General features: G+C 38.9%; 2 protein-coding genes across 3 annotated transcripts in view; both read left to right on the top strand.

Moving 5' to 3' along the window:
* The window catches only part of tbc1d1 (TBC1 (tre-2/USP6, BUB2, cdc16) domain family, member 1), a 52,210-nt gene that overhangs the window by 8,545 nt on the left and 17,762 nt on the right, over positions 1-25,903 (top strand). For both annotated transcript variants that reach the window (XM_084366432.1, XM_084366433.1), the window contains 10 exons: positions 11,949-12,533; positions 14,353-14,442; positions 14,543-14,647; positions 15,466-15,598; positions 16,567-16,658; positions 17,388-17,501; positions 17,685-17,807; positions 18,062-18,210; positions 18,591-18,851; positions 20,146-20,279. In XM_084366432.1, coding sequence (XP_084222558.1) covers positions 11,949-12,533; positions 14,353-14,442; positions 14,543-14,647; positions 15,466-15,598; positions 16,567-16,658; positions 17,388-17,501; positions 17,685-17,807; positions 18,062-18,210; positions 18,591-18,851; positions 20,146-20,279 — 1,786 coding nt within the window. The remainder of the gene's footprint in view (positions 1-11,948; positions 12,534-14,352; positions 14,443-14,542; positions 14,648-15,465; positions 15,599-16,566; positions 16,659-17,387; positions 17,502-17,684; positions 17,808-18,061; positions 18,211-18,590; positions 18,852-20,145; positions 20,280-25,903) is intronic.
* On the top strand, positions 21,016-21,344 carry LOC311270775 (stathmin-1-B-like; the record flags this gene model as incomplete). Its single annotated transcript, XM_084375910.1, is given in 2 exon segments — positions 21,016-21,205; positions 21,208-21,344. Coding segments are annotated over 2 exon segments (273 nt in total). The 3' UTR covers positions 21,291-21,344.

Raw genomic sequence — 25,903 nt, 5'->3', positions numbered from 1 at the left:
TACATGAAAATCCAGTCTGCTTAGCTGTTGTAAGCCAAATGTAGGTTAATGTGACTGACTGAGTGAGCGAGCGTGCGAGTGAGTCATGGCGATATCACCTCCAGAGCCATTGTGTTTATGCCAGGATTTCACCCTTGGAATAGGAGGCAAGTCGTTTTGTTAGTCACATAGTCTGTCTCGAGCTGTCGCTTCAGCAGTTTCTCTCTTATCGTTAGTTTCACACACATGTCACCGTAAAGCCATGTTCACATTTCCAAGTCAAGGACAAAATACTCACATCTCACGTGTTTATTTAGCTCACATCACAATAGATGAACACTAACTCGTTTCAGCATTTTTTAAGTTTCTTTTTGGTTCTCTGATTAAGTGATTATGATATAGCTTGTGACAAGTGTTGGTAGTTTTTCAGCATGCTTTGACTTGTGGACTTGAGCTCATGTTGACTCAAGTCAGTGTTTTTATAATTTGCAACTTGACTTGATGAAAAAAAAAATTGATTTGAGAGTGACACCCTACTTGGACTCAAAAGTTAAAGACTCATGGCTTTACCTAACTTGAGACATGATGACTCGATGACTTGTCTATGTTTATTTTATCTTTTTGGTTTAGTTTCTTACTTTTATTTTTAAGTCTGGCTGTCAGTATTTCACTGTGTAAAAGTAATGGGGAAGGAGTATATTTTGTATAAGAAGAAATTAAGAAATAAATCGGCCTTTATAAAGTTATTTGTTATTTTTCAATTAGATTTATTTTACCCAAAATCAGTAATAATGATATAATGATACAAAGTCAATTAATTACATACAGGTTAGATAAATTGGCCATTTCTATCATTATTAGACAGGTATTGATAACTTGTCATTTCATGGTAGAAGCACAAAAATCAAGGAAAAATTACAAAATGACCTAAATCTGAGCAAGTAAACAATATCAGGAAGGCATTACGTTGCGTTTCTGAATTGGTCCCGGTGAGATATGAAATCGCGTGGAGGACAGAACAAAACAATGTGCAAATACAAGGTCACAGAGACGTGCACGGTGGAATCAAGGCGTAAGGACTCGACTCGACCTGACTTACTGTACCACAACTTGTGACTTGACTGGACTTCCCCAAGAAAAAATGACCGGTGACTTCCTTGAGACTTAGACCTAATGACTCAAGTCACATTTGTGCTAAAGACTGATAATTGCTTGTTTGAATAAAAGATGTTGCTTGACAGAAATGTTCCACCATCTCCAGATTTCCTTGTTAATAGAGTTGACATATGACTTCCTCAGATGAAACAACTGCCATCTGTTTTAACTTGGAAAGTACCCTTGTAGGCAGCATGTTGATTTGGACAAAAAACATTTTTTTAAAAGTGATTGGGGTTAATAATCACCCAACTTGTCCAAGCGAGACTGGTGCTTGGAATTGGAATTTTTCCTTTTCAGCCATACCCTCTTCTTGTAATCCCTTGGTCTCACATGCTTTCCCCTCCCTCTTCATGTGACACACTCTGTAGTAAAAACAAGCCCGTAAACTGGAGGTACCTTCCTGTCTCTATATAACTGACAGTCTGTCCCTCTCAGTTGTCAATCTGCTTTTTGTCTATTTGTCTAGCAGGCTGTCTTTTACCTTGTTCATTCAATTGCTTCATCTGTCATCCTGTCAGTCGTAGAGCTACAACTAACACTTAACCTCCACACTCTTTCAATCTGAGGTGAGAACATTGGGGTTATCTGTGAACCTCAGTGGCCTACTTTATTCTCAGCCAAGAGTTCATTCTGACTCAGCACAGCACAAAGACAACAAGCCCCTACATTGTGTCCCTGTTATCACATTTGAATGAGTTTATCATCTCTGCCTCACTTGTCTTTGTGCTGTGAAGTAGGTCCTTAGTCCTAATTGAGTGATGTCAGAGTGTTGGACACCCTTGTGGTTAACCAGTGACACTTCCTGCTCTACAACTGTCCCCCACCCTTCAAAAATGTTCCCTTTTCTCTCCTTTGCGCTCCATTTTCTGTCAGTGATGCTTATCATCTGTTTTATGGATTGGACTTTGAGCATCTGTGAGGCCTGGCTGTGCTCCATAAGGCACGAGATCCAGGCACATGATCGTGGGAAGTGCAGAAGCGGAACTTTTCGCTAGTTCATCATCATCGTTGTTGTTGTAGGCTGGCCGGTGTGTCACTGGGTTTTCAGGGACATTCCTCTGTAACTTCTCACTTGTACCTCCTAGAAGGCTTACTCCTATAAAAGTGCAATAGTCTGGATTTTACAAGTAAAATATCCATGTAGGCTAGTATGACCCATTTCAAATAGAGTGTTTCAAATAAGTATTTTTGATTTAAGTGGTGTGTGAGAAGTATTTTTCTTAAGGTGCAGTTTTTGTCCATTTTTTACTCATTTACTCTCCACATTCAGTTCAAAGTAGATACTAACTTACTTAATAATTCTAAGATTTCTTTACACTTTGATAGATCACTGGAGAAGCATTGATGTGTTTTATCTTGGGCTTTTTCATTTTTACATTGTTTTCATTGTTGATTAATCTGTTGGTTACTTTATCGAGTTGTTTAGTCTATAAAATTACAGAAAATAGTGAAAAAAGATCAGTGTTTCCCAATATAAATCCTCAATTGTTTTCTTAAAAAATACTCAAACCAATTAATCGATTATCAAAACAGTGATTTCTTTAATAGTTGATAACTAATCAACTAATTGATTAAATGTTGCTGATTCTTTCATCTGAGTCCCTCATCTTTATACACTAGATAGATGAGAAATGATCCAGATGTAGCCAAAGAGTAGAGAAAGCTGCACTGATGTAGGCAAATGTAAAGAATACATTTGTGTGTTTGGTTTTAATTTCACTAGTAGTTTTGTCCCTTATGGTCCGGGTTAGAGACTATGCCCTTCATATAATATCCTCACCTTTGGCCTCTTTGCTCTACTTGACAAACACAGAAAAGTTTATTTTGTTTATTGCTCTGAATTGCAGCTTCTCTTTTCCTGCAGGTACTTGTGTAACTTCCCTCTTTTTGAGGTCAGTACTACAGTAGTTCTATTTAATTCTTGCTCGGTGAGAGACACCATGCTTTTTCAGTGTTGTTCTTCTGTAAGAGGCCAAGTCTGTGGGTCACAGCCTGAGGCTGTGTCCAAGTGCCTTCCTGTCTGAGATCAGCCTCATGTAAGTGTTTCACTGAACAAGATACTGTGTGCTGCTGTGTGTTGCTGTGTGTCTACGGCAAAGGCTGCAAACCCTCTCTGCTCCCCTTCAATCCTTCTAATCCACCACTCCAAATCAGATGTTTCAGCCTTCGACAAATAGTCTAAAAAAGGAAGGAACTTGTGAGAAGGCATCTGAAAAGGAGAAGTATTGGAATAAAAAATCCAGGAATGGGTGCTGCTGGTTAGCTCAGTTGGTAGAGCACGCATCCCATGTACAGAGGCCCTGTCCTCGCTGCAGCGGCCCAGGGTTCAAGTCCGACCTGTGGCCCTTTGCCGCGTGTTGTGCCCCCTCTCTCTCATGCCATTTCCATACAATGATGGACTAATTTAATTAACCAAGAAAAATAATCAGCAAGCATATTAATTAATGATTGATAATTAATGGTTATGAAAATAATTGTTGCTTGCGGCCTTAAAGGAACATATACTGTTTCTATCCGTTTCTGCAGGAGAGATAAACAATCAACTGTTTATTTATTTTTTCAGAAAAGATGGCTGTGTTCTCTAGAGCCTGACCGATACTGCTTGTTTTGTCTTACCAACAGACCAAATCCTAAACAAATTAAAAGCAGAGATTTCGCATAATCAAGGAGCTGGCACTAGCAATAGTTCAATTATCAACGTAGTTGCCAATCAATTTTCTGTTGATTGATCCAACTATTATTTTACTAATTGTTGCTGCTCTATTTTCCTTTCAGTTTAACCCTTCACAAATTAAAATTAGAATTTTAACTATTGGATATTTTTGTATGGTGAATTGTGTGATATTATCTGTTATGTGGAATTATTTTATACAGGCAGGTTTCAACTGAAAAATGCATTTAGGACGGGTGTGACTGAATGAAATAGCAGAGACTATAACGTCACCAAGCTGAGCAGTTAAGGAGCTGTTATCAGCCAAACAAAGCAGAGGGAGTGACACTGGGGAATGGTAGGCTGAAATGAGAAAAGACCAGAGCAGTGTAATTAAGAAAACAAATTCTCCCCCTCCATCCAATAGAGAGAGGAGTGAAAGCAGCGGCACATGCAAGGACTACATGTATCTGTTGGTTCAAGTGTTTCGGAGAATCATGTAGTGAAAGCAGAAGGAAGAGGAAGGGGTAGATGTAGGGGGGCCAGCAAAACAGAGAGGCGTCTGTTGTCCGTGGACAGTGGACTCCACTCTGATGGCAGGATGATTTAAAACAAGTACACACTTGAATCTAGAGGGCTAAAAACATGGTGTGTGTGTATGCTGATGAGATTGTCAAGAGGATTGTGTCTCTGAGTCTATGGGTGAAAGCCGGCATAGAGAATTTTTAAATGAAAAATGGGCTAGAATATATCTTTTTAAATGAAAAGAAATTTAGCATTTCTGCTGCATGTAAGAAGGTTAAGGCAGGGTTGGGCAACACCATGGACACATGTCACTGGTGGATATTGGTGGATATTTAAGTCTTATTTATTTTAAATATCTCCCTCAAGCATTGAAGACATCAGAGTTGTTCTTTGTTATGGAGATATTTGGGTTTGGTTTACTGCAGATTTGGTTAGTCTTGATAGGGTTATTTTGGGATAAAAATCAGTCTACATTTTTTTATTTTAAAAGATATAGTCATGATATTTATGATTTACACTTTTTTACATCTTCTTCATTCAGATTCTTTTAAAAATATCAGTGAATGTGCCTAGTATGTAACAAGGAAAGAAACCCAGAAGGTGTGTTTATGTCTTCATCCATGTCATCCTTTGGGAATGAGACCCTTATCTTCAAAACATGGATGTTTTTTTTTTTAAAGCAGCACAATGCACTCAGATACTGCATTATGCAAAGTCGATTTTAGAAGCTGCAAAAACTCCCTCTTACCCTATGTTGTTAACTGTTTTTCATTAACGTTCTTGGTAGATTTTTGAACATTTAATGACACAAAAACTTCCGCAGGCACATTTTATACACTTGAGTTGGTGCATGCTGTCAGAGCTCATGCCGTTACTGTCATTCAACATATTTTATTGGTTGTTTGTGTCGGTAAACTGCTAAAACGCCCAGAGGTAAAATTTCTGTGATTCAAATTCATGTTGAAACTGAGCATACCAGAAGAGGACGAGCGCAAGTTTTATCTTATTTCTTGTTGATATCAAATGTCCTTAGATCCAATGTTTATCCATTTGTGAGAGGTTGAATCTGTCTTTTATGTAACACAGAAGCTTATAACTCCAGCCAGCCAACCAACCAGGTTACATAGCTAACTGGATAACAAGAAATTCAGCATGCATTAAATGTTTAAGGCTGAACCATCCTTAAACTTTGTAATTATATGCAAGATGTGTGCCACGTTTCCTGCAAAGTGATTGAGAAAGAAAAGAAAGCTAATCCTATCATCCCCTAAACAGGTTTTTGAGGAAATCCTGCAAACTAAAACACAGATAAACCCCCAAGACTAAAAGCATTACCTCCTTGGTAGAGGTTATACTGTATTTAGCAGACAGAATTATTAAGGTTAATGCTGTTTGGTATGTCACCTGGGAATTGATTGCAGAGTAACTCTCTAACAGAGGTATTCACATTCTTTACTTAAGTAATAGTAGCAATATAAAACACTATAAAAATGATCCTTTACTAATAAAAGTCCTGCATCCAAAAGTAAAAGTACAAAGTTACAAGCAGCAAAAAATATTGTAATTATCCAAAGTAAAAGTATGCACTTAACTCCTTTCAGAAAGATATCTTAATGTGAATATATTAAGGGCCCTACACACTCATGGTTCACTCACACAGGTGTTTTCACTTGCTGTCTGATTGAACCTTCTCAAACTTGCATCTCCCTCTGTCACCAGTTGCACCTGTTAAGGAAGGATGACTTGCACTTTAGTTATTCTTACAGACATATTTCACAGCAGACATTTTGATTTGTCAAGGCCGGAAAACACAGGTTTATTTAGTAACACTCATCATAGCTTCATTCCCCTTAGAGGATGTCCGGTTATTGTGGGTGCTTGCTCACTTTCAACACTTTAACTCTTCCCAACTTCAACCTGAGTAGAGGTTCAATCAGTCAACTGAAAACACAGTGTGCAGAGCCTTTAAATCGTCAGATTATTGCAATTCATTAGCATGTAAGCAGCATTTAAATGTTGCAGCTGCTTGAGGGGGCGATAATCTTTACTAATTAATATGTTGTTGAGTAGTTTAAATCTTTAGGAATGCATTATATTGTATACGATTATTTGTTTTTGATGTAAAATCTTAATCTGCTCAGTAGAAATAAATACAGCTGTCAGGTGAATGTAGGAGAGTATAAAGGATATGTCCCTCTGCATTGAAATGGTGAATTACAAATGGATCAAAATTGTACTGAAGTTCAAGTATGACTTCATGTACTAATTCATTTTCCACTACTGTACTGCTGTTTTGAAAAGAGAAAATTCAACGGTCAAACCGATTCATTACACTCAGGGAAGTTAGCTGACGCACGTATCCAGAGCAGCTTGCAATTGAGACAGAACAGAGCAGCCAGTGTGCCATGTAAGGCAGGTATTGTTTTGATAAAAGAAGAGGAGTGAGCACACCTCATGCCGATGCAAGACGCGGCAGGACCTGGCTGGAAGTGTTTATGTGAGACTGCAGATTTAGTAGCTGCTCAGGCATCTCACATCAATGACATCACTGATGTGACTCAACCTCTGCTTCTGCTTTGCTTGTCTACTTCCTCCTTTTTGTTCCTTGGTCTGGTGCAAGGCCACCATGGGTAGCAAACTGGGCCAACAATAGGAGAAGCATGTAGATGTTGGCAGCTTCAGGTTATAATCTAATTTGTATATCTGTCTAGCATAACATCTTTTGTCCAGTGTTTTTTATTTTTAAATAATAAAAGAGAGGAAGTAAGGCTCAAAACCCCACCAAGAACTGTTCTCCAGATTATCCCAGTTTATGATCTCTCTGAATAAGCAAAACTGGCTTACCAAGGATTTATAAAATATTACATAATTTAGTATTACTAACTCAATACACCAGTGGTACACACAATCACAAGACAACAAGTAGGCAAACTTCCTACTTAGACTTAACCTAGTTTATTTTCAGAGTGTTACTGTTATGTATTTAAATAGAGGAAGTGGACATAGATAGTAGCTGGGTAAATTTTGATGAATTTGTGATGATATTTTCATGTTTGACAAAGTAGAAATTACATTAAACTAGTTAAAAAAACGTGTTTTCTGTAAGAAAATGTTGGGCTTGATTCTGTGCTTTATGAAGAAATAAACACTAGTCCTACACTCAGGGACAATCAGCTCGAGCAGCCTTGAATCTCTTTGTCCTTTAGTTACAGTGTTGATGCTCTAACTGTTACCAGTATTATCAAGAGATAACAATTCAAAAGCACAGAGTGTGCTTGAGTGTCCCTGCAGTACAGAAGAAAGATCACCATGCGAAACACAATGTAGGTCATCAGTGTGCAGACAAACCACACTGACATTTACAAACCAAAAGGAACTTGTGGTGCAATGAGCTTCCACCAGTGGAGGTTTCTTCATTGTGTTGCTAATGCTTTTATTTTGAATGGTCATGATAGATGATACATTTTTGATATTAAATTTTCAGCTACTCTACACACACAGGGTTACAGGGTTATCAGTATAAATAAATAGGCGACATTGAAAGTTCTTGAATTTTTATATTTTGTGCAAAAATAGAGATTGAAGTTCTTTTGTTTACGGCCCAACCAATACTGGATTTTTGGGGACAATGAGAATACATGGGAGTAAAAAAATTCCGATATTGATAAATTGGCTGATAATCTTTTATACATAAATGTCCATGAACACACAGTTTTTGCAATGATTCATGTGTTTATCAAACATTTGTAACAAATATATGTGATAGAGGAAAGATATACAGCTTAACAATAAACTTTATTGTCAGAAATCAGTGCACTGAATCAAACTTCACTGGGAATTTGATAGTTATATATAAGCCCAAGCATTTTTTTTCTGCGTTGTGTTCTGTAAATAAAAACAGCTTTCATATTGGCATATAAACCTAAGATATGTTGGGTCCTTGAATTTGAGGGAATAGGGCCTGTAAAGTCTTTGATAGTCATTGAATTTGACATTTAAGAAGGTGTGGGAACCCTGTCCTGCCTTCCACAGTATCAGTATTTATGCTTTACCACGTTCAAACTTTGTGGTATTAAGCTCTTCAGTTTTGTGCTTTGTTATCGTATCCTTTTCAGAAGAACTCAGATAAAGATTAAACCATGATTGCGGTCAATCTGAATGGTTAGTGCCTGTTATACCTGTGTAATAACTTCTTTGTGCCTTAACCTCAGGCTTGTGAGCAAGTAACAAATGGAAAGCACTTATTTAGACATATTTTTGTGAGAGTATAAGTGCTTGGAAAGCATTTGGCTGAATAACAGAGAATAGGTTTATGCTTCAGAAGTGAATTTACAAGTTTGTTTGCAGACTGCTTTATTGCTGTGTAAAGATATTTTGAGTTACTGCCATGAATTTTAAGCCACAATCAAGCCAAGGGCGACCTCAAAAACTCAACAGATACATTATCGTTGGGTCTGTTGACCCAAAGCCATGTATCTCTAACCTCACCTAGCTTTTTTTTAAAAAAATTTTATAAACTTTTTATTTTTTCTTCTGTCTGCTTTTCGCTTGTCTGTCTTTAAAACTGGCACCATCAATGTGTCAGACTGTTTTAACGGTCGTGGAAACCCTCTGTGTTAGTCATGGAAAGAGTAGTTACAAAAAGGATTTCTGTGTGAGCGAGAGCCCTGAGTTACGGTACACTTGCTCAAGGCTGTCCTCACTCAACCCTCTATGTACGTTCACCTGCAGACCAGCCCAGGTTAAAAAGAATAGCCATATATCTGCTTCACGAAATGAAGAAATCAACCTCTAGTAAAATACTTGAAGGACCAGAAAATACATTTACATTTCATTTTGATTGATCATCTGGGAATGTTCTTTATCTTACAGAGCAATTATATTGTGTATACTTGCAGTGTGGGAATAATGATTTACCCTTACTTTAACAAAGGTATCCAGGAAGCTAGACGAGAGTAACAAAGCATTTTCTGCTGTTCTGCTCTGTTTCCGATGCTGCTTTTTTTTTTTTCTTCACCAGACGGACTTCCATCTGTGAAGCTGGAAAATCAGTGTTTACATAGATTATATAAACTACATTCACAGCCAAGTTATACCAAAGTATCAGACATAATCTCTTTATTCATTCCTGTTTCCTGACTAGAGTTTATAGATGGCAGTGAGTCTTTGTCTCTCAGAAGAAAGTGAACTTTTTCAACTCGCCATGTTGAGTTTTTTATAATGAACTGTTACCTTCTGACTGCTGGATTCATGTGGGAGTTCAGCCAGAGATGCAGAGAGACAGCGAAGCAGAGCAGTGGTCCTGTGGTCCTCTTTGCTATTATGTAACTGCAGTTTTTGATATCAGTGGGGAGTTGATATTAAAAGACACGTTCAGCTTCTGAGTAAATGTAACATAAAACTTAACTTCACAGTGCTGCTTGTTTCCTACTGTTAATTCCTTTCATGCATGCTAAGATGAAAGAGACCAACTGAGCATTTCCTTAAAAACAGAACATAAGTGTTATCTCATTTCCCCTGACATTGCATCATCTTTCTTTAACTGGTGCACAGTGAACTCCACGACACGTAGCCCTGATAACTCACTGATATCTGCTGTGCGACGTCTGGATCTTGACCCCATCTCACTGTATGTAACGCTTTAAATAGGTTATGATATAAAGAAGCATCTTTAAACATATGGCGTTTGCTATGTGAAGCAGGCCCCTGCCCTTCTCTCAAGATTTGGTTGCATAAAAATATACACATTTTTGAAAGCTATGCTGAATAATGTTTTTATATAACAATAGGGGAAATTAATTTGTATAATGTTTCCTTCTTTCTAATGAACCCACAGAGATTAATCATGTGACTCTGCAGTTCCCCTCAGCAGAGTTTTAGCATCTTTCTGCTCATTGTTTTGGCTTCGTGACCCACAACTTAACTGTTTTAGATCACTCTTACCAGTCATAGCCTTGTTTATGGCATTAACCCACTCTTAAGCTCCCTGCCCTGCACCAAACGACAGACGGACAAAGCTAGCAACTAGCTGGTGAAAATAGGAAAGTATTTAGCTGCTAAAGAGACAGATATTCTCCCCAAGAGATGATCTAGACCAAACAAAGTTAGAAGAAGACTGAATATTGGACTTGCATTCGCCAGGTTGTCACTCTGATTAATGCTAATGTACTAACGTGTTCAGCACAACCTAATGAGGTGATAATATGTCAGTATTGTGTTTACAGCCAAATAAATCAATTGCTGCAATGCTGCTTTAAGATATCAGTTAAGGTTGTTGTCAGTTCAGCACAAGCCATCTGCCTCTATAGTAAACAGTTGCAGCAAACTCTGACCTCATCTTTTTATTGAAAATGTACTGTACATGATTTAATATTTCCAGTTTCAATGATGATGGGTTTACGATCCCTCTGTGAGAGCACTTGACATGTCAGCTGGTTCGTATATAATGTGTTTTGGAGCACTGGAGTAATTATACAGTATTTTTGCTCTCTTTCAATATGTGTGTGTGGGTGTGTGCAAGTTTGTACCCCTGCTTGTGCATCTGAGTGTGTATACAAGTATTTTTAGTAAGTAGAGGGGTAAGTAAATAGGTGATGGAAATTGTCAAGGTTCATGTCTCTTCAGAGGAATAGTTTGTAACGGTTTTTTTCACTCGCACACAAACAGTGGCATTGCTTGCATGCAAAAAGCCCAAATACACACAACACAAATACGTTAAGATGGGGATGCTGGTAAACCTTCAGCTTTAAATACTTTTATAAGAAAAGAAAGTAGACATTACAGGGAAAAAATAGGTGACCAAAGTTTATGGGCAGTGAAGGAGGAAAAAGGGAAAGGAAGGAATCAAATAAAGGGAAAGTGAGTACAAAGCCTGCTTTGAGTCGGAAAGGTCCCAGTTCGGCTTCTTTTCAACACAGGAAGATATCACAAGGGCTGCTCTATTCCAGCGAACCATAACACACATTACACAAAATGGCAGGTTAGCTCATAATGAGGTGTGGCATCTACATTGATAAATGGAACATTTGTTGTTCGCAAGTGTTTATTTCAGTGTTAATACTAAAGCCATCTGTTTGTGGATCAGCATCAGTGCTGAGGTAGTAAGGCACACAGTCAAATACCACATTCAGAAATAAGTTATTATTTATTACATTGAGTACCTCTAGATACAGTCTTTTATTTGTGGCAGTGGATGTGATGGTAGTGCAAGAGAAATACTTTTAAGCACAGCATGGTAGGCAGCTCCTAAAAGAACAGCACCATTGACCAGTGTTACTGTAGATTTTTTACAAAGCATACTGCCAAGGCTTTGTTTTATTTAAAAAATTAATTAGCAAAGACTTAAACTTTAAAAAAGAAGTGTTTAAGTTTATTGGGTCCCAATCTGTGCATTGGTGCCATGTTTGCTCCACATTATCATCTTAATAAAAGTTGCAAACAGTGATGAAATTTTTGGACACATTGTTGAAGCAAATTCAAGTATTAAGCAGGTTTTAAATATAGAGCTTCAGATACTGGTAGTGGTCTGGCAAATGATGTGATCATACTCAGTAGTATAACAGTACATAGGCCACTTGATGATGATCTTTTAATTCAGTAGTTACAAGTTCTCATCTCCTCCTTGCTGTCCAACCAGGTTCCTGAGATCATCAGTACGTTGAGGCAGGCTGGCAAGAGCTCGGCCCGCAACGATGACATCACCATCCTCTCAAGCAAGACTTCCAGTGGAGGCAGCGAATCCTCTGAAACATGTTTTTCTTCTCTCTCCACAACGACAACCAACGCGGCACCTTATGTCGTCTCTCCGACAGCCTTTGCTAAGAAGTTTGAGGTGCTGTTTTGCGGTCGTGTGAGTGTCGCTCACAAGAAAGCCCCTCCTGCTCTAATTGATGAGTGCATCGAGAAGTTTGGCCAGTTGCATGGCTCAGGGACGAGTGATAAAGGAGGAAATAGTGGGGGATTGGTGGGTGGGCTGAGGAGGGTTTTAACCTTGCCATCCAATGGACTCACAAGTGGTGCTGTTGGTAATGGTGCTACAGGGAGCCCAACCACTGGGAAGCGTCCGGTCCTGTTTAAAAGAGACCCCAGCTTCCCCTGTCTGCAGGCCCTGGATGAGAATGGACTCTCACCAGAGATCTCTCACACCAACACTACCGACGCTCACGCCCACTCGACCGTACAGCCCACCAGCCTGCAGGAGAACAGGACCATGCTGTTTACGGTAACTTTCTTCAATCAACACGCAGACACAAACAATAGCGAGTATGCTCTAACACTTTGTGTCCAAGGCATACCTCTGTTTATTTCCCAAAATATCCATTATAACATGTTTTATCTTATCACCTTTATCTATTGATTCCAAATAGAATTTGGCAAAAACAAGTATATACTCATAAAATATTTGAGAATAATTGATTTCAAACTGTAAAATTACATAAAAGCAGCAACACATGCATTTAAACCAGACAGGTCACACAATTAAAATGAGGTAAACTGCTCCGCACAAGAAAGCGATCCATTCTCCCCCCTTGCTATCCTTCTTCACACTGGCTGTCAATCAGGGCTTTAATGTGTTACATTCAATTAATTCCCACCACCCGACGACTACGTGAACGGCAAAATACTGGGGTTCCCTGGAAGGTTTTTAAAGGATCTTTTTTAAGGTATAGAATTGATGTTAATTTTCTCCTGCAACTATTATGAAATAGCGCACTGCTTTTCTTCCTCACATCTTTGTTAAAAAGACTTTGTAGTGCAGTAAAGCACAGTTTGGTAAAACCCTAAATAACAAGTCCTCATACACAATTGCTCATGAAGGTCAGAGAGGGATTGCATAAAAGAAAGACAAAAAAAAGTCCCCTAATGACTCAGCAAGAGAAAACGCTGACTACAGCTCACAATGAGCTCGGTTACGCTCCCCTTGTTCGCCTTTATTTGACCTCGCTGACCTCCTGCCAACAGGAGTTTTCCTGTTTATCCTCTAGACAGGAAATGGTGATCGCTGGCACAGGAACCACTGTCAGGCCTGTTGCTGTCCCTCTCAGCAAATAAAGACGCATTATTGACACTGATGAAACATCCTGCCGCTGACAGAATGACCTCATCCTGGTGACATCACCACCTCAGTTTTGAAGACATAGACTAAACCCCAGAAAGAGTCTAGAGATAGTCTGATTATGTGATTTATGTTTGTTATGGAGTACAATGAGTGAGAACTTGTTCACAGAAAGAAAAGCTGTGCTCACAGAAGAAGACTTTTGATAGAACAGACATGAGATCATTTGCTTTTTGTGAACCTCTGAGTCCCTTTTGAGTTTTTGGAAGAGATAGTGACTCATTTCCTAATGATGATGGTATGAATGGGGATATCCCCTTCCCTGAATCAGAACTGTGCAGAAAATTCATTGGTACTGTTTAAAAAAGGAGAAATGAATCTGCCTCAATTGACAAATCAGATTATGAGAAGAATTTAAAAAGGACTAAAAAGAAGGGCTATAACTTAAGATTGACATTTATTTTCATGATTAATGTTTAATTAATGTGCCAAAAAAGTTGTCAAAATGCTCATCACAATTTCCCAACAGTGCAAAACCCAAAGACTTTACTATCATAAATCACAAAGAAAAGCAGCAAATTCTCGCATTTAAGAAGCTGGAGACAGTATATCTTTGCTTGAAAAATGACTGAAACTATGATTCAAATATCAAAATGCTTGGAATTAATTTTCTTAAATATTAATAATTAAAAACTATTTTCTGGTGCCCTTTATATCATGTTATCATTGATCAAGCCTCGTACTGGTTCACACAAGAACAAATTCACTGATACATATGATCAGCACATGATATCGTGCTATTAAACACATTTTTGATGTGAGTCAAAGGTAAAAAAAATTGAAATTTCAGTGTGAGAATTGGGACTTAAAACTAGTTAAGTCTCTGAGGGTCATTATTGCTGTCACAAACACACCACAGACCACAACACAGACACACACAGAGGCACATACAGAGTCTAACTTTTTGTGTTTGTCTTTGTTCTAGGTGGGCAGGTCTCAGATCTTCCTGGTCAGTCCGGACACTAAGAAAGTTGCCATAGAGAAGAGTTTCAGAGAAATCTCCTTCTGCTCACAGGTGTGAAGCACTCCCTTTCTTCCACATAATTTTCTGTTTAGGCTTGTGTGTCTTTTAAAACTGTACTGAATGGTGTAACAGCCTGATCTTTTCTTTCCAGGGTATTCGTCACGTGGATCACTTTGGCTTCATTTGCAGGGAGACAGTGGAAGGAGGGAGCTGCCACTTTGTTTGCTATGTCTTCCAGTGCACCGACGAGTCGCTGGTGAGAGATAGAAAATGAAGGAGGAGCATAGTCGAACATGGCCGGAAAAGAAAGGGACATGTTTTTTGCCGTATTTGTGTTGATTTTCTGCCTCCATGGAGAGCTTCTTTTAAACGTCACAGTTAACAAAGCAAAAATCCAAAAAACCACTTTTCTTTTGTTACAATGCATTCATTATACTTTCATATATTTCCATATCAGCACTTCCCATTCAGTGTTAATATTTGATCAGCCCACTCAGTTTAATTTAACACCTCGAAGGTTTCCTTTGGATTAAAATTTGAGCGCCAGAATGCATGAAGGTGATATTTTTCACCATTTTTGGTTTCTATCAATCAAGATTAAATTCTGCTCTAATTCTTTATACCTATAACTCGGGGCATCTGTGCTCCACTGAGTCATGATGTGCCAAACGGGCTGTCAGTTTGATGAAAAAGCCTCCATCATTAGATGGATGTATCCCACTGTGTAACAGTCAGCTGATACTGTGATTGGTTTATACCATATAGATGCTTCCCTTTAGTTCTTGAAATAATGACTCACTGATCCTCATCAGTAATTCCAAGTGATTCACTGCTGCCAGAGTATTCTGGACAACCCAAGGGGAAAAACAGTATATACTTTAGTTTTATCCTGCATATGATATAATATCTGCAAAGACCCAGATTTCCTACCTAGAATGGGAAACAGGGTGAATTTGCTCTAATAATGGTTCTCTATTGTGGATTACACCTTAAAAAGAGGCTAATGTGAATTGATGAATGCACTAACAACTGAATGAAAAAGGATTGTTGAAAGGCTGTATTTTGCTCTTGTAGGTGGACGAGATCATGCTGACTTTGAAGCAGGCATTTTCTGTGGCAGCCCTGCAGCAGAATGCAAAGACCCAGAGCCAGCAATGTGACAGCTGCCCCATGCAGCAACTCCACAGACTGTGTGAGAGGATAGAAGGTAGAAAACTGTCCCTGAACTCTGTTACAGTACACGTCGGAAAATTTAAATCATTTTCAAATTATAATTGGGTAGAGTTATTCTAATAGGTTGAAACCTCTTTAAATATTTTAGTATAGTGACAAAAGGCTGGACTAGCACTGGATCTCAATTACATGACATGTTTGAAATTCACGATATATGTTGTGCATGCCGACATTTCTTGAGAATGTGATCGATAAAAGAAGAATCAGGGCTGATATGGTCAGAAACGCTTCATATGTCAGCTGGACCTCCAACAGACAAAACTTACACACAAGAATTTGTCACAAAGACATCGGACATAAGTTTCAGCACAAGGATTTTAGAGAATAATCTTTACAACTAGTGGACGGGACACTGGTATTTTTCCTTGTTTGCTTGGGTACCCAAGTTTACATTCAAGTTCAGAGGTACTGGTTTTCATGTTGATACCAAGCAGCTCTTCAGAACCCTCAAAGAACTGAGAAAAGTAATACCAGTGTAAAACTCTGATAAATCAATCAGCTCCGAATGTAATGAGTTGTAACTCAGTCTTACACTGTCTTTTGAATCTTTAATCTTCACCTATTAATCACATGGTTTCGTAGTAGTGGTGGTAAAACTTTTGACAACCTACTCTGAATTCTTCAAATCATGAGTCCTAAAAGATTAGTATAAGGTTAAGACTTTTTCAAAAAAGCCTTTTAGTAGTTATGACTCTGGTCGAATTGAGTGGATATGCTGATAGAGGAAAAGTTGGGTTCATGTAATGGTCACAAATGTTTATATACCTTTAATTTATATAGACAACTTATAGATACTACATGTATAAGGATGTATTATGCTGCAGAATTATGTGACGAAGATATAAGGAATATGCAGTAAACCACATAAGAGTGCAGCTCCATTGCCCCTCAGTACCCTACATGCCCTATAAACACAGACCTACTATTTGTTTTCTGTTTCAGGTCTACACCCATCTAAAACCAAGCTGGAGCTTCAGAAACACTTGGCCACTCTGGACAACCAGGAGCAAGCTTCAGTCTTTGAAAACACTATGGTATGTGGTCTCAAGTTTACAAATCCATCTCAGTTCATTAGGACTTACTCACTGCCCAATCCCAAGTTTTTCATGTAGGGATTTTCTTTGAATGATACACTGATCCGTCTTTCCACCTGACTTACATATTTCTGCCACCTCATCTCTCTTTCCTTTGTGCTCTAATTCTGTCTCTCAACTCTTGAGTTTTCCCAGAAACAAGTGGATTTATTTGTTAAAGAACTTCTGCCAATGGATAACTTAAGTGTACCTATATACCTAGATTGTTGTACAATTAAAGATGAGTCTTGAGAGGTGAATGTCCTCAAATATTTCTCTATGACTCAGTTGACATCTGCTGGTGGTGTAGCTGAACTGCAACAGTGCTGAATGGGTCTAATCCGCAGATAACTGTATTTTATGTTACCAAATTAATGCTAGAAAAACAAAGAGGTTTGTTGTACAAATACAATATGCAAGAAATTCAATTTTACTCATCACATATAACCACTGTTGTAAGCTCTTTTTTTTAAAATCCTGAAAATCATAGCAACCTCCTGCACAAAATAGCAAAATGTAATCTAGTACAGCACTGTAATGTACTGCTATTTTCCCATCAAAAACTTTTAGAGTTGGACACTGTTTTTATGTCAACATCTAAAATACGTTCTCCAGACATCAGGGCCAGAGTTGAACAAAAATGTACTTATTATAAAAATTACATTGGGTGTGTGTGTGTGTGTGTTTCAGAGGGCTCGTCCTAAGAGCGATCAGGAAGAGAACGAGTTGGTGATGGTGTCTTTGAGGAATCTGTATGAGGAGAAACAGCGGAGCCATCAACACACACTATCTGGAGACAAACAGGTAACTTTTGCATATCTCAGTGCACACATATGCAGGACTGTACCAGCTTTCTCTCTCCTTTTTGTTACTGATTTCCTGTCTCAATCTCCTACATCCTATAAGTCTAAATATTTGATCCATTTCACTTACAAAGAAGACATAAGTGTCTTGTTTCGCTCTCATTGCTGTCTTGGCTTTCTGTAGGTGTATGAGGAGGCGGCTCAAGCCCCGGTGGAGGCGCAGCAGAGTAGCAGTCGGCAGCGGCTTGAACAGTTCAAGAGTCGGGCCAAGCGCTCTCTCACTGAGTCCCTGGAGGGAATCTGGAAGGTAACAGTGCTCCTTATTTCTCGGTTTGTATGCACTTGTGCATATGAAGTTATGTTCTTACTATTTGTTGTTTATGATATAAAATAGAACAATAGAAAAAAGGTATTTTAGAGAATGTTCTTAATTATTAATCCTTATATTTTGAGGAAATTACAAAGTTAGGGTCCTTGAATTCATGTCTTGGTTTCTGATCTTTGGTTTCATGTAAAAGACACATACTGTATATAACCATGGCGTGTGTCTTTTTTTGGCAGGGGAGCAGCAAGGCCAGAGCTCAGAGGGACAGCAGCATAGGAAGTGACAGCGGTTCTTCCATTTGTACGATCAACAGCAGCCTGGACCAGTCTTGTCTAGATGACCCCCTGCCTGCCTCAACCCAGCTGCGACCCACCAGCCCACTCAGGTAAACACACATGCCCACACACTGACTCATATCTTGGGTCAGAACAGTCAGTGCTTTAAAGGTCGGAGCATTTCCTTGTTTCACTTGATTTATGCTTAGGGGTTTTCATGACCCTCAATTCAAAGGGACAACAGAGAAGGATGTGACAGCTACTCTTTTATCTTCTTAAGATTCTTCTTTATCTTTTATCTACTGTCAACAGCAGTCAAGTACACTAGGAGCCATTTATAGACCAATGTCGGTAGCTTTAGGAAAATCGTCTGGACTTCCTATGAATTTGAAAGCTAGTTAGTGCATATTATAAACTAGACATTAATGCCGTTTAGATGGTCATTATATTGTGTATGTCTCCTCACATGCTTTTTCTCATTAATCCTCAGGTGCCACAACTCAACAGGAGACCTGAAGCGCCTTGACCCCTCTCTCTCCCTGTCTCCCTCCTCCTCCTCTTTACCCGGTGACTCACAGCCACAGGGCTTCCGCCGACGGGCCAGTACCTTCAGCCACCCTCCCACCCCTTCCTCAGCAGAGTACTCTCCGTTGAGCACACTAACTCACACGCCGCAGGACCAAACTGCAGCTACCAAGCCCAAGCTCGTACGACACTACTCCGTCAGCACCGACACTCCACACCAGAGCAAGTAAGCAGACTGTGTATGTGTATGTGTATGTGTTCAAATAGGTAGACCAGTAAGTGTTTGTTTGTATTCATTGTCAGTTTAAAAAAAAACGGAAAAGATTTAAATATCAGCATCTATGACGTATCTTTGTCAAAGGGAAACAAGACACTGTACATCATCTATAAAGAAACACACATTGGAGTATACAGCCATCTTACTGCATGAAGTATCTGAGTTCCTGTCAGAAAAGTGTTGCACCATCTCTTCAAATTCTATCCTAATTAAGGTTGAGCTTGGTATATAAATTTGCCATAGATTGATTGAACGTCAAATGGCACACGGTAGTACTGATGTAGTTTGGTCGATACCCGCTACTTTACTCGTATCTCCCAGCTCTGCTTTCAAAAAACATTTTTCTTTCCATTTCCCTGCTCTTTCTCCTCACCCATATTTTTCTGTTTTCATACTTTTTCAGTGTCTTTGACTCTCTTTTTCTTTCTCTTTGCTCTCTCTTTCTTTATCTGCGCCGTTCTCAGACATCTCCCAACCGACTCTTCCACCCTTCCACCCATTCCTCCTTGCCCTTCATCTCCCTCTACTCTTCCTCCTCGTCATCCTTCCTCACCTTCTACTGGAGCCCGGCTCAATAAAAGAAGGTGAGAATTCTGCACTGGCTTTCTGTTCGGCTCATGCAGTTTCTCTGTTTATTTGCATTTTTAATTTGTCATATCTTCTTTTGAGCTTCTTTTCCATGTTATTATGTAAGGCCCTGTTCAGACAGAGAGACACAAAAAGTGTCACTCATTGGTGCAGTTTGAGAGTTGATCCATTAAGCAACAAAAACACAGCCATATCTGGCTTTGAAATCAATGGATTTCAAGTGTATTTTGCATGTGTCTCTCTGTGTGAACGGGGCCAATGTTTCTCTTTTTTTAAATCTGTTTTCTGTTTTCTGTTATCTTTTTTCACTTCCATCTCTCCATCGCAGTCCTCTGGGTGGTCTGCGTGCTCGTCTCCACTCCTCTTCCTCTGTCCCTAATTTTCTGAAATTTCAATTTCTGGCCCCTGTACATGAGAATGAATCCCCTGAGCCAAAGAGCAGGTACACACTCGTACACTAAATAATCGCACCCACACTGATGTGTCCAGAACAATTATAATCTCCTGGTTTGTATATTATTTTAACTGATTTTTTTGTCTCTATTTTTGATACATATCTTTACTGTATATATGAATGTGTGTGCTACTACCTAATAAATGATTATGAGGGCATATTATGTAACCATTTCTGTTTATGTCCTTGTTTGTGTTTCAGGGATGTAGCAGCGCTGTCCAGTCCAAGTGCATCATATGAGGTAGGGGAAAGTCCTCTGCGCAGCCACCGCCACTCGTGGAGGCAGCAGATCTTCTTACGGGTCGCTACACCTCAGAAGAGCACAGAAACCAACGGTAAGCATGGATACATCGTTGATTTGAGCCCATGCAAGGAGAAACTAGTGTCTCTTGTAGGTGGACATTGACCATGACATTGTGTGTCGATTTCCTTCTTATTTATTCCTCCCAAAAAGAGTTGAAAGTCACCATGACACCTTGCTGTTGCACTGGCCCACTGTTCTTTCTGTTGTTCCTTTTGAGACAAGTAAAAATGGAGGTTTTAGTGTCAGTAATGGATCTGATCATTTGGGCAGTTATAAAGAAAATTTTATACCTTTTTATATATATATAATTTCCTTCGATTAAACACACAAACCTCGAGCCCACTGGAGAGAAAATCTTGGTTGGATGTGCTATATACTGTATATATATGTACTTTTTACATTTAAGATTGATATAGTGTTTGTCCATAATTACAGCGTTGTTAAACTGAGGTCCCATGTTAGCAAGAGGACAAAATGGATAACAAAGGCAAAATTGTAACAAATATGAAGGTATCATTGAACAATATTCATCATACTTGATATTAGTACCATCTACTTTGTACTTACTTACTGTACTGTAGAGTATAATATTGGCTTTACTTTCCAGCCATAAAAAATCGGCTAAAATAATGGAATTTCAATATTATTTATGACAAAATAAGGAAGATAATAAAGGGACTGCACAGCATTTTAAACATTATCCAAGCTAATTACAAATAAAAATGCTGACACCTGCCTGCAAAACTGAAACAAAACACACTCTTACAATGTTTCACACGAGACGCAAGAACCATGAAGCCGAGGTTCTGAAGCACTTAGCTGAGAAGCGCGAGCATGAAAAGGAAGTGCTGCAGAAAGCTATGGAGGAGAACAACAACTTCAGCAAGATGGCTGAGGAGAAGCTCAATCAGAAAATGGAGGCCAACAAAGAGAACCGCACAGCACTCATGGCAGCGATGATGAGAAATTCAAGGAGAAGGACAAGAAGCTGGAAGAGGTCCGAAAGAACAAGGAAACCAAAGAGGGAACTTCGGAAGACTGAAAGTTGCAACTGGGGGATTGTATAGGGTTTTTTACGTATCCAAAGATTGATTTATTTTTTCTCGACGTGACACCGCACAGGAATGTGCATCTACGATAGTATGATACAGTAAATGATAATGAATATGGTGCATATCTCTTTTGGATTGCCAAAATAACAAAACGTACGTGCTTTGTTTGCTTTGAAAGTTTGAGCGTGTCTGCAGCATGAAAGAGCTTTGACAGGTGAGATCGTCATCACACTAGGAATACTTTTCATGCTCCAGTTGTAAACCATAACATGTCCTCTTCTAAGGAAGAAGACAGTTCCAAGTCACGACACTTGTCTCCCAAAATAAGGACATGAGCATGTGCTGCGTTACGTGTGCTGTTATTAAAAACAACCACACCAGGTCCCGATTTGTACACGGTGGTGCAGCGACAAGGCCTTTCCACTTTGTGTCACTGTTTCATTTCATGTGAGTGTGCATATTGTGCATTTAGAAGAGGGGAAGGGAATGAGGGTAAATCACTTTACAACATCTCTCTCTCTCTCCTGTATGAACTTGAATTAGCTATTATCCCCTCCCTCCTGCCTGCTTCTTCTCTACCTGCTGTCTTCTTTCCCTTTATTTTTTTAAGGTGAAAATTTATAAACTGCTACTCATGTTCATGCAAGTATTTTTTGGGTTGCACTTTGAAGTCCTAACCAAACCACCAGTTTTGATGATTTGCTTTCTTCTAGAAATCCCAGTTGATTAACATTGTAAAGGAGATCCAGCTTATTTTTTTCTGTTTATTTACAGTTGAAAGAATTTTTAGTACTCAAAAACTGTAAATTAAATTCCTTTGCTAAGGGTAAATTGATACAGGGTGGCTCAGAAGGCAAAAGCCATTCTCAACAAAGCAGGTCACCCACTTATTGTCCAGTCTTAAGACCCAAATAACCAGGAGCCATTGGATTTCCATTGTTAGAAGACTGGTAGATTGACATGCACACAAGCTGTTGTTGCATCTTTTGCTTGTTTATTGAGTGAGCTAACATTTCTCTGTCTGATGCTATCCATTGATTTTTCCTTTTTAGGACTGAAATTAAATACATTTGTGGAAAAATCTTGAATGCCTTTGTGGAGTAAAATGAATCAAAAGTAGGTCTACATTTGGTTTGCCCTGTCAAATATTTCAAAGATGTGAAGGATACAAGTGGAAAATAGTGTTCGACATTTAGTGAAATATTGCTTTAACCTCAGACAACTTTGAAATATCAATCACCAGTCTTATCTTAGTGTAAGTGCACGCAAAAGCGTGTGTTTGTCTGTGCAGACGTGGGAATCGTGCATGTGCTTGCACGCCTTCAGATCCTGTGTTTTGATAATTATATGTAGCGTGTGTTTGTGTGTATGACAGAACAAGTGTTGACAGTTGAGATAGTTGGGTTGGTCCCACTGCTGCACTGTAACTCCTGTAAGAAGAGCAAACGAAAACTCCTTGAGGGAAATACATGATACACACATGCTCATTTAAAAACATGTTCATACATAGTACCTTTTAACTCAGCAAAACAAAGGAAGCAGTTTCTTTATTACATAATAATATACGAGCGTTTGGAAGGGATGTTTTGGTGTCCTTATAGTTTGGTTCAGTCAGGACTGCAACCAATGACTATTTTCACATGATTAATGATAATGACAAAATAATGATTCACATGATTAATCTATCAGTTATTTTTTTGATTAATCAATTAATCATTTGGTCTAAAAACTGTCAGAAAATACTGAAAATAACAGCTTTAATTTGTCCACAATGACGTCTTTAAATGTCTTGTTTTGTTTGAGCAACAGCCCAAAACCGAAAGATTCAGTTTCCAAGAGGAAGCTGAGAACTGTTTTTTTCTTGACATATGAGTTATTATGAGTTATTGTTTCATCTGTAAAATTAATCTGCCTGTAGCTTCTTCTGAGAAATACTAGTTTCATCATCCATTGTCGGTGACATTTAAAGCCTACTGAAGCCTTTAAAGAGGTATTGTATCGAGTCTACTAACGAAGTCAATCGTGTTAAAAAGCTCCAAAGATGTTTTTTAAATTGTTGGACTCTATGGATGTCAGTCACTTTTGCTTTCTTTTCTTACAGGAAACAATATTTCACCATTTTCTCCAAGGACTTTACAGTGTAATGCAGTTGAATACAATAGGCTATTGTATAGGCAATAACTAGTACATTTAGGACATGTATAATATTATTAGTATTTCATTGACACCGTTTAAGAATGTGGACGCATTGCAGAAAAATATTGTTAAGTCTCTGAGTAAGTGTTGGTGTCGGTCTAGACATGACCACTGTTGCATTGTTGCCTTTGTTTAGCCTGTGTTGTCATGAACCTTTCCAATATTGCCACATTACATAATTTTTTGTCAGTAGAGCTCCAACTATTCAGGCTGCAGTTGTCATTGCCAACCGCCTCAAACACCTCCTGCACTCAAAAATCACACCACAGCTTGACAGCTCAAACAGATCTTTTGTGTGTGTGTGTTATTTCAAGTAGTACCACCAGAGTAGAGATGTGACAGTCCCGGGGTTTTGCCAAGTGAGTTAAAGATCATAAACAGTTGCAACTTGTTGTAATTTGAAGTGGGAACTGGCATTGATCCTGAAACGTAAACAATGAAGTTTTCTATCACGGCGTGGTGGATCCACCTGCAGTGACACACACCACACCACGCCAATAATAATAGAGATGGCTGTTTTGATGTTGTTTTGACTTCCAGGCTCATACTGTTAAAACAGCTATGACTGAAATGTGTAGCTTCCATTTCTGTCCACTGATATAAGTAAAAATACAGCATTAAAAAAAATACTAACTTTCAAGTACTTCAATTAAATTACACTTAGAAACTATCGTGACAACTAAGGTTGACATCAAGAAGATGGCATTGGCAAAAAGGAAGAAAGGTCACTATTAGACCCCAAACACTGACTTCAAGGCCTAACAGGGTACGTTAGGCATTGTTACCATTACTGCAACTGAATGTAAATAGCTGGTAAAGCTAAGATGCTGCGCAGAAACAAATAAATACATGAAATGAAATGCATAAAATAAATGTTAGCCATTGTGTGCTGAAAGCCACTGGTTGCCGTCTATAACCGGATCTTTTGTATGTCAACACTAGGCGGTGCCAAAGTCTAAAAATGTCCACATTCTCAACACACTCGCAGCCACAAATCGTTTCCATACAATTCAATTAACACCTCTCCAATGCGGTCTCAGCAACAAGTGGGCATTGTAACCTTCTCAAAGTGGGTCTTTTTAATTACATTACACTGTCAGGTGTTTGTTTTCATTTGCACACGCTCCTCTGGATTCTGTATTTCGTTCTAATAAATGCTCCAGGAATGTTGGACTGATGTGACCTTTCTATCCAACTTCCCACTGAACCTGCTGCTCATAAAGGGACAAGCAAGGTTTAGGCCAGTCATTATTCACTTAGTTTCACTTTTAAAGTGACATGTAAGTCATTTCTCATCATGAATGAAATCTGCAGCTGGAGTTTATTTTGACAGTCAACTGCCATGAAGTGAGGGTAAAACGGTGCCTTTAGCAGGTCAGTGTGATGGGTTCTGTGCTGGCTGAATGCACTGCTAAGTTGGGTTGAGCTGGGCGTGTATTTATGCGTGTGCGTACATACATGAGGTCATGGGTGTGTCGACTGAGTGTTTGTGCGAATGTGTGTGTGCGTGTCATGGCGGTGTCTCAAGGTCATGTTGACAGTCCACACACAGACAGCGCCAGAGGAAAGCGCCAGCCTTGTTGACCCACTTTGCATTTTCTGTGCGAGTGTGTGTGTGCTGGGGACTTGGTTCTGGCCAAGTTGGAGTGTTTGCTCAGGGTGTGGATCATGCCACTTTGTGCAAGTGTGTGCGTGCATGCATGAATTTTTTTCACACCTAACAGCTAACTCTTCAGCAGTGTTCTGTTGAAGCATTGTAGCAGTCTGTGTTTATCTAAGTAAGACATGACTCCGTTAAGAGGCATTGACATCTGTGTGTGTGTTTCAGTGTCCTCATAGAGCAATATGTTTGTATAGTGACTCTGCTGGTTTCAGCATGTCTTGGAAAGTCTCCCTGACACAGTGACAAAGTCATATATAAATGTTGATGTCACCTGGCACAAAGGACACTATTGTTGTGTGTGTGTGCACATACATGTGTGTAATGTGTTGATGTACAGTGTGGAGGTTTGTATTTATAGTGCGTCTGCAGGATTGAAGGGATGGCTTATCTTGCATATTCCTCAGAAGACTTTTTGGAAAGATAAATATCAAATTTACATACCTACGTCAAGCAGAGGTATGCCTGTGTGTGTGTGTTTGCGTGCGTGTGTGTGTATGATAAAACTGAATTGTTATGTTCCTATGAACTGAAAGAGAAGTTAGTGCTATCTGGATAGTTGTTATGTCCTTCCTCTAAACAACACAGGGTATTTTGAGGTTTGGGATCCACCCTGTACTTTGAGGTGGAGTCACACAAACACTTTTTTTTTTTTTACTGTGTGTGCATTGACTGTGTCAAATATATCTATGTTTAGCATTTTTATTTTATTTTGCAAGAGTGTATGAGTGATTGATGTAAATTGAA

This window comes from Pagrus pagrus, assembly GCF_965226575.1.
Source record: "Pagrus pagrus genome assembly, chromosome: 2".
NCBI classification, from domain to species: domain Eukaryota; kingdom Metazoa; phylum Chordata; class Actinopteri; order Spariformes; family Sparidae; genus Pagrus; species Pagrus pagrus.
Note: the sequence above shows the minus strand (reverse complement) of the source record. Positions and strands in the feature narration are given on the sequence as shown.